Source organism: Nicotiana sylvestris, chromosome 4 (assembly GCF_000393655.2).
Source record: "Nicotiana sylvestris chromosome 4, ASM39365v2, whole genome shotgun sequence".
NCBI lineage: Eukaryota > Viridiplantae > Streptophyta > Magnoliopsida > Solanales > Solanaceae > Nicotiana > Nicotiana sylvestris.
Window position 1 is genome coordinate 117,800,273 of NC_091060.1, and position 8,420 is coordinate 117,808,692.

The 8,420-nt window shown below is 35.1% G+C and overlaps 2 protein-coding genes across 3 annotated transcripts; both read right to left on the reverse strand.

Moving 5' to 3' along the window:
- Positions 1-1,367: 1,367 nt before the first annotated feature.
- On the reverse strand, positions 1,368-6,574 carry LOC104220403 (MA3 DOMAIN-CONTAINING TRANSLATION REGULATORY FACTOR 2). 2 transcript variants are annotated; one of them, XM_009771267.2, is made up of 4 exons: positions 5,956-6,574; positions 5,425-5,522; positions 3,308-5,151; positions 1,368-1,474 (listed from the first exon to the last, which is right to left on the reverse strand). In XM_009771267.2, exons 1-3 carry the CDS (start codon positions 6,194-6,196, stop codon positions 3,319-3,321), a joined length of 2,172 nt encoding a protein of 723 aa, XP_009769569.1. In that variant the 5' UTR covers positions 6,197-6,574; the 3' UTR covers positions 1,368-1,474; positions 3,308-3,318. The 2 variants fall into 2 exon arrangements, with proteins under 2 accessions (XP_009769569.1, XP_009769568.1); XM_009771266.1 differs by lacking the exon at positions 1,368-1,474 and adding an exon at positions 2,455-2,812.
- A 469-nt stretch (positions 6,575-7,043) lies between these two features.
- LOC104220404 (uncharacterized) lies at positions 7,044-7,640 on the reverse strand. The gene has a single exon (XM_009771268.1). It carries the CDS (start codon positions 7,638-7,640, stop codon positions 7,044-7,046), a length of 597 nt encoding a protein of 198 aa, XP_009769570.1.
- Between the last annotated feature and the right edge of the window lie 780 nt (positions 7,641-8,420).

Below are 8,420 nucleotides of genomic sequence, written 5' to 3' on the forward strand. Positions count from 1 at the left end.
AATACGTACATGAGCACCTTGACTCGGATTTGACAATTGCACCCGACATTAGTTCCATATACTATATTCAGACAGTAATTGGTACTTGACGGTTTTGTATTTGGTTCTTTTATTAAATAACATATTGTATATATTTATTTGCTTTGTTGCTACTTGGCATGCCTCATACCTGATTTAATTTCTCATGTATATCTGATTTTTTTTTGGACCATTAGTAAGTGTTAATGTCGACTCATTGCCACTACTTCTTCGAAGTCAGACTAGATACTTACTGAGTACGTATTAATTTACGTACTCATACTATACTTCTGCACAAATTGTCCAGGTGCTGAGACAGGTCCACCTGATAGTTATACAGGCACGTATGCACAACTGCTGAGGAGACTTTGTAGTGAGCTTCTTTCTAAGCTACGATCCGCAACATATGAAGTCTCTTTCCAATTTATTTACTGTATTTTGTCTATATGTTTATTCCAGACAGTTTTTATAGTACTATTGTATATTCCAGCAGATGCTCCTGCATTTGTGATATTGGATTTTAAGATTGTGGACGGCTTGATCTTATTTTTTATATTGGTTGATTTAGCATTTGGTTGGTAATTTGATCAAAATACAAGTTTTTTTTTTTTTGTGTTAAATGCCTGATATCTCATGTATGATTAAAAATGATTTTTGATTATTTTAATTCTCAAAAATGTTTTAAGATGTGTAATGAACTATTCGTTGTGGTGATTAGTTGTTGGCTTGCCTAACAGCGGCGTTAGGCGCCATCACATCCTATGGTGAGTTTTGGACCGTAACAGACAAAGACTTTGCCATTAGTGCAACTTTGTTCCTAATTGAATTCGACTCAAAAAAATGACTCCCAATTTCTTCCATGTGTTGTGGAGTTAAAACTTCATCTAATTCCGCTCTAGCCAAAAACATGGTCATATCCTCAACAACAATTGGAATGTCCAAAGTCATATCCTCTGCTGAGACTATTAACACTACAAATCCATTTACCTCCTTTCCATGAGTATGCAATTTAGTCAAGCTAGTGTTCCTTATTTAATGTGTTTTTCTTTTATCTACTTTCCATATGAGTATGTGGTTTCAATCAAGCTAACTACCTTAAAAAATACAAAGAGAAATTTAGTAATAATATGATTTAAGTTCAAGATATTAAAGTAACCTGATTATTACCATTCAGTTCTCTTACCATAGATGTATTGACTGAGTTTGCAAATAAGGCCTATAGAACTCCTATATAAGAAGTGTAGAAATGATATATATATATATATATATCCATTGTAAAGATAAAGCTGCCAAAAGGAAATGGAACTTGACAAAGCAAAATTGGTTGCAATTATGAGCCTTATGTTATTTTTTCCATCATCCTTTTGTACTTCAATTGACAATGAGATGAAGAGGCTAGTTCCTAGTGGTCCAGATCCGATGGAATCTCCTCCAACTCCATTTTTCAAAAGACATCCTTCAAACATAAAGAAATTGTATGAGTTTGATATCCTAAAGGTCCAGATCCAATTAAATCTCCTCCAACTCCTATTTCCAATCCATACAAAATATCACCTCCAGGTCGAGTTTAAATAATTGTATTAAAGTCAAAAGAGGGTTGTTTTAAACTATGATGTTTTAGACACAAGAGGAAGATGTTCATTGTTATTCTTCAAAAATAAGCATTCATAAAAATAAAATACTATACTAGCTAGTATGAAGAAGGATTTTTCTTATTCGACTTCTATTCTGTTATTTTATTATTCGCATGTAAAATCTTCATTACCCCTCACTCACTCACACGCATAGAGAAAAGGGCAGCCATGAACAAAGCATCCTGCTAGGGGTGGCAAAATGGTTAAAAAAAACAGCTAACTACCCGTATTATCTACTAAAAATGGGTTGAATAATGAATTTTTAAAAAACGGGTCAAATATGGATAATAACCATATTATCCATTTAGAAAATGGATAACCAATGGGTCTAACTTTTATATTTGTAAAGACTCAAATTAGGGGTTCCTCATGTTAGGGAGACTAAGAATTCTCCCAAAAGTGATCATATGCAAGAAGTCATGGATAATATGGTTACCCATATTATCCGTCGGTTAACCCATTTTTTATCCATAATAAATATGGGTCGGATCGAATAATTTATCCGTTTTTTCATTATCCGTTTTCGACCAGAACTATATCCGACCCGCTCGTTTGTCACTCCTACATCCCGCATACATGCATGGTCCGAGTACGGGCCCTACTCAAGGAATGTAATATAGATAGACTACTCTAATACAAATATTAGTGGTTTCTTCCACGACCGAAAGACTTTTTCTTTTATAATGATGCCTCGGTCTAATTGGAACCCAAGAAAAATTAATCAGGATCTTTGTCTCTACATAATGGAATGAAAATTTGAAAATGAAAAAATATTATATTAAAAATATTCATTAGTACATGTAACAAGTCAATCACACTACAAAAGTTTATTAGCGGTTTTCATAACCCTATTGTTGGAAAATATAAGTTATAACTAGAAATAAAGAATGCAGTTATATCAAGCCTAGTTTCTAACCATTTGATATGGTTCACGTGCTTGTAATAAATTCACAACATCAAGCAATCAACTTGGTCATATAAAGATTATGTAATTTGATCTCCTTTGCTCAACACTTGTTTAGGGCTTCAATCTCAGCTTCTTCGAATTTTAGAACATATTCATGATTGTCACCTCTTTTTATAATCTCTACTGGCCATGTATAGAAATCCAATTTGCTAGAAGAAAACACTTTGGTTGAAGTTGTCAAAAAATATGGTTCCTGAAAAGAGAAGGAAACGATGAAACTTAAGTTTGAATTAGTGAAACTTACCCTGCATTTCTGCAAGAGGTTGTTTGTTTCCACGGTTGGAAACTTACCCTTCCAGGTATGCGCGGGTCCGGAAAAGGGCCGGATTACAAGTGTCTATCGTACGTAGCCTTACCTTGCATTTCTGCAAGAGGTTGTTTCCACGGCTGGAAACTTACTCTTCCAACTATGCGCAGGGTCCGGAGAAGGGCGGAACCACAAGGGTCTATCGTACGTAGTCTTACCTTGCATTTCTGCAAGAGGCTGTTTCCACGGCTGGAAACTTACCCTTCCAACTATGCGCGGGGTCCGAGAAGGGCCGGACCACAAGGGTCTATCGTACGTAGTCTTATCTTGCATTTCTGCAAGAGGCTGTTTCCACGGCTCGAACCCGTGACCTCCATGTAATGCCCCTCAAAATACACAGATAGTGAAGCTTGCTCAAGTAACTGAAATAACAGAATGTACCTTGAAATCAATCAGCAAAAGCCATTTTCCATTGAATGTCCAAGCCTGTTGAAACTAACTGTGGAGTCTAACCATCCTTCAACTTTTGCTCTTTCAACATAATCTTTAAATTGTTTTTCAGCATCTGGTACATCTAGAGCCAAATCATCAAGAGATTCTGCAACTCTAGCAAATCCCTTTGTCATCTGATACATAGTTATAAGTCCCATACTAAAACATTCCTTAAGAAAACCCCATAACCTCTCATTTTTCTTCTCAATAATAATCACCAATGATTTCTTTACAACTTCATGATGAAAAAATGGCATCCCTAATTCCTTTATGCATCGATACGCTTCCTTTGCATCTCCTCCAGATTCAAACTCCTCTAATAGTTTTCTTATTTTATCCTTAACGTCTTCTATCGCCCATCCATTTGAACTACTTCCACCACCACCCCAACACCTTAATATTCTCTCGCCCGATAATCTACCTTTTAGTAAAGATTTTGCCATTAGTACAACTTTGTTCCCTATAGAATTCGGCTCGAAAAATTGACTCCCAATTTCTTCCATGTGTTGTGGAGTTAAAACTTCATCTACTTCTGCCCTAGCCAAAAACATGGCTAAGTCCTCAACAACAATTGGAATGTCCAAAGCTGTATCTTCTGCTGAGTCTATTAACATTACAAAGCCATTTACCACATCATCTGCTGGAAAACAAACAGATGATAATAAAACAGATGCCATTTCTTTTTCTCTGTTTTTCCTGTCCATAGCCAAAGTGATTAACTTCTTGACAAATATGGCATTTAGCTCGGCCAAACACGAACTGTTCTCCGATTCTAGAAACCTACTAACTTCAACAATTTCACCTGACAAAAAGTACTCCTTGATCATGGATTGTGCTTTTAGTTTGAATTCTTTCACTAGTTTTTCATCAATTGCTTGCTTTTCAATTTCCTTTGATAATGACTTTAAAGATGAAATACATAACCAACCCTCAGATGCTGCCTTAGAAATTATAGACTGCAATGTCACCCTTGCATTTGGTATGTCAAGTGATAAATCATCAATATTGTCAATAATCCTATTAATTCCCTTTGATAATTGACTTGAATTTATCAAACCTTCTTCTGTAGCTTTCTTTAGTAAATCCAAAAGGCGATTTTCGGCTTGTTGCTTTTCCATTGCCATAATAATAGCCCTCTTAACAATTTCATGGTGAAAAAATCTCATATTCAAATCCTTAATACATCTAAAAGCCTCTTTTTTCTCTCCACTTACCACATACTCAATCAGTAAATTGTTGATCTTGTCCTTAACATCTTCAACTGTTTTATTCTTACTTCCACCCCATCGACGTTCGATAATCTCAGCATGTAAAGGAGCTGATAAGTAACTTTTCTCAGCTCTTTTTATAACCTCAATTCCCTTTGAATCTTCAGGTAAAGAAGAATTTGCTTTTGCTAAAAATGCAGGAGGAAGAATATCATCAACTACTGCTCTTGCAATGAACAATGCGAGAATATCGACTGCATCAGGTATGTCTACGATGAAATCATCTGCAGATTCCAAGAGTTTACTAAAACCTTTGTAAACTTGTTGTGGTTTAATAACTTCAGCATAAAGAGCAGATAGTAAAACAGCAGCCATTTCTTTTTCCTTATCATGCCTATCCATTGCCATGGATACTAATTTTTTAACAAAGTAGAAGTCATAACAAGACATTCCAAGTTCTCTTAATTCATTGGCAGTGGATGTTATATCATCATTCTGAAAATATTCTTCCACTAATATAATTGCCTTCTTTTTGTAATCCTCAAATGTTGCAATCATATCTTTTGTACTTGTTCTCTCAGTATCCTGTAAACAAGTTAACAAAAAATCTAAGTTAGTTAATGATATGTTATTTATGAAAATTTCTAGTATCAAGAGAAAAATCCTACAGTCAATAGAGTTTGCTCTCAGACGACTTAAATATGCGACAGGGTATTGTAAGTGGCAGAGTAGCCTTGCTGCCACGATCCATTGAAATTCAGTCATTTGTCGCTCTGATTTGTAAGAAAGAAAAAAAGACAGAGTTTGCTCTGAGGCATAGGAAATTTATCTTCAAATATGATAGCAAAAGTTACATACCTCACTACTAGTGTAGTTTGGATCATTGGGGTCAATAGCATGGACATGATCATCGGTATCCATTAATCCACCCCAGGTGCCTTTTCCTCCACAACCGCCTGTATAATCATAACTATTATGAGAAGAGTCAATTTAATAACAACTGCTATTACTAGTTCGACTCAATCCCAAGCTAGTTGAGGTCGGCGGTATGAATCATCAATATCATAAATGTCGTTTGGATCTATAATATTTCAACACTTCATGCTTAAGGATTATCTAACATTCGAGGTTCTTTAATATAGAAAATTAAAATCTTTACTAAATGCAGTTTCAATGTTTTTTCTTTTTGGTTTCCCACCCGATGTTTGGTACCCGTATTGGGGCCCTCTGGATTCCGCCGGGAAGTCTTACACTGGAGAATAAAGTGCTCCCTAACAAAGGCGACGGTCTAACATTGCTTAAATGCAACGGTCTGAATAATCTTGTCACAGGAAAACTATCATGTTTATTCATGAATGTAATGTGCAATTGAGAAATTACTTAAGTTACCTTTCTTTGGACGACCATCTCGGGGAGAATGAGAGTTTCTTCTATTTTTGAGTGGACTTCCCCTCTCTGTGACATGCTTGCTCTGACGATCACCGGGAGACCTTGGAGACTTGGGCGATTTTGGAGATAACTTTAATGGAGATATCTGTAATGGAGATACTGACAATGGATCTGCACTTTCTGAAGCAGATCGCAGTTGTTCTTTATGCTCATTTGATAATTTCCTATCAGTAAATTCCATATTTTGAAGTACTAATAATACTAGAAGTAGTAGAATATAGGAAATTAAATAATTGCATACGTTAGTTTCTCTCTTCTTTAAATCAACTACATCCAACTCCAAGCTGCTGTTGTAAGATTTGTAATGTGGCAAACTAATTGTCCTTCATCTGAATCTTCTCAACTAGTTTAGTGTTACAAATACCCAAATGGATAAGCAATAACCAAAAGCATGCTCAAATTCTTGAAGTGATGTGCTACATAGAGAGTGTTTTGGCTTAAGTTTTTAATCTAAAACTTTTGGTTTACAATTATTGTAGTTGGTGATTGTGATTAGTGAGATAACAACGGAGATCTGAAAGAGAATTAATTGATTGGAAAAAAACAGAGAGTACATAGATTGCGCCTTTTGAAGCGGGAAGTTTGGACAAGCTGATGGTCTAATAACTGTCATTCTAACTGAATGCTTTGTTTGTACGCGTGTACATTTTCCTTTTCTTTTTGTTTCATTCAAAGAAAAGTTTAAATATATTAAACTTATAGCTTATGAAGTACTTACAACATCAGTAAAAGGTTATCTGGCAACATGCCGATATTTATACGTACGTCTATGGTAAATACTTATTGGCATCAGATATTTACACATAATCAATTAATTTAATCTCAATAGTTAAAAATTAAAGTGACAAATATATCGTTAAGCAAAATTTAGTGAATAATATGTTTTTTTGGTCAAAATAAAAATTTTTATTCAACAAATTGTGTATATTTACATCCACTAGTTCCATTTGGACTCAAGAACTAGCCATCTCTATTTCTACCTATCTAAGAGTATTCACCTTTTGTATTTACGGCCAAATTATCTACCCTTAGCTAGGATAACTATTTAGTCTATCTAATATCTTCCTCCAATTCTTGTAATTTTGTCCTCTTATGTGTAGTTGAAGACTAATTTCTCTAACTCTATGATGATTTTCCTTCCTTTCATTATGAAACCTTCTGGCATTTCGTTCACTCCATATGCGGTAGACTGTTGCAGCAAATAACCATGTCAGCACATGTGCTCTAGCTCTGCTTCCTCGACACCCCTTGGACATCCAGTGCACTTCCTCATTCCATGCCTTAGGTAGTCTATTTTCACCCATCCACCTCAGTAAAGAGGTCCATATATGTCTTGCAGAGTTGCATTCAAACAACAAATATGCTAAAGTTTCTGTAACTCCCATGGAACATAGTACACAATCCTTTGGAACATTTATCCCCCATTTCTCTAATCTGTCAACAGTTGCAAGTCTTTGTCTAATGGCTAACCATAAGATGAATTGGTGTCTACGTAACTGCCTTGCCCCCATAATGAGATTTTTCCAAGGAACCTTCGGATATTGTGGTTGGAATGATAGATAAGCTTTCTTAATGCTGAAACCATCACTACTGTTGCATTTTTTCAATTCCATCTTGTAGTCCATGTCTTTGATCACGCCAAACTCTAGTCCTAAAAAGGATAAGCGGTCACTACAAATATAATTCGATCTAAAAGTCCGGAGTCGAATCCCACAGAGAACTAAGGCTTAGCTATATCTGTTTAATATCACTAAAAAGACAAGTTTGAACAATTTTCTAAATTATAAAGATTGAAATGTATATTTCTAACTAATTAACTAACAAATACTAGAAAGCGGTAAAATTATCAACTAACGAGACAAAGGGTTGGAGACTAAATTAAGGAGGTCTAGAGTTATGATTTCCCCAATTATCGGAATCCTTCTAACTATGTTTCCTACAATTTGTCAATGTATTCTCTACTGATCGTGAGCACTTTAGGTGTCTTAATTCTCTCTCAAGCAACTATAACAATTTACTGGACATATTCTTTTGAACTATGTTAGTTGGCTTTATGTAACCGCTCATTATGACCACGTCAAGGCTTTGTTATTCTAAACCTACGTTTAAACCCGCTGTATTGATTTCTCACATTAGTTAGGAGTGACGTTGTTCAACAACCACCTAAATATGTATCCTTTCTCAAGCAACACATAATAAATAGGCACAGTCAATCGATGACCATTCAATCAACAACAATAAACACGTAGTTGAACAAGTAGAGAAATCCAACGGCTCAATTATATAAAAACATAACAAGAATTTATCCTACAAAAGGTTCTATCAAAACCCTAGATAACAAATTAGCTATTCATAATAGTATGTAAAACTACAATACTAAAAGTCATAACCAACAATGAAAAATA

Excerpts from the sequence above, each read along its gene's own strand:
- LOC104220403 (XM_009771267.2), bottom strand. The coding sequence starts at position 6,196 with ATGGAATTTACTGATAGGAAATTATCAAATGAGCATAAAGAACAACTG. Across the intron at positions 5,523-5,955 it reads AGATGGTCGTCCAAAGAAAG|GCGGTTGTGGAGGAAAAGGC; the intron begins GTAACTTAAGTA and ends ATGATTATACAG. Across the intron at positions 5,152-5,424 it reads CAAACTACACTAGTAGTGAG|GATACTGAGAGAACAAGTAC; the intron begins GTATGTAACTTT and ends ACTTGTTTACAG.
- LOC104220404 (XM_009771268.1), bottom strand. The coding sequence starts at position 7,640 with ATGGACTACAAGATGGAATTGAAAAAATGCAACAGTAGTGATGGTTTC.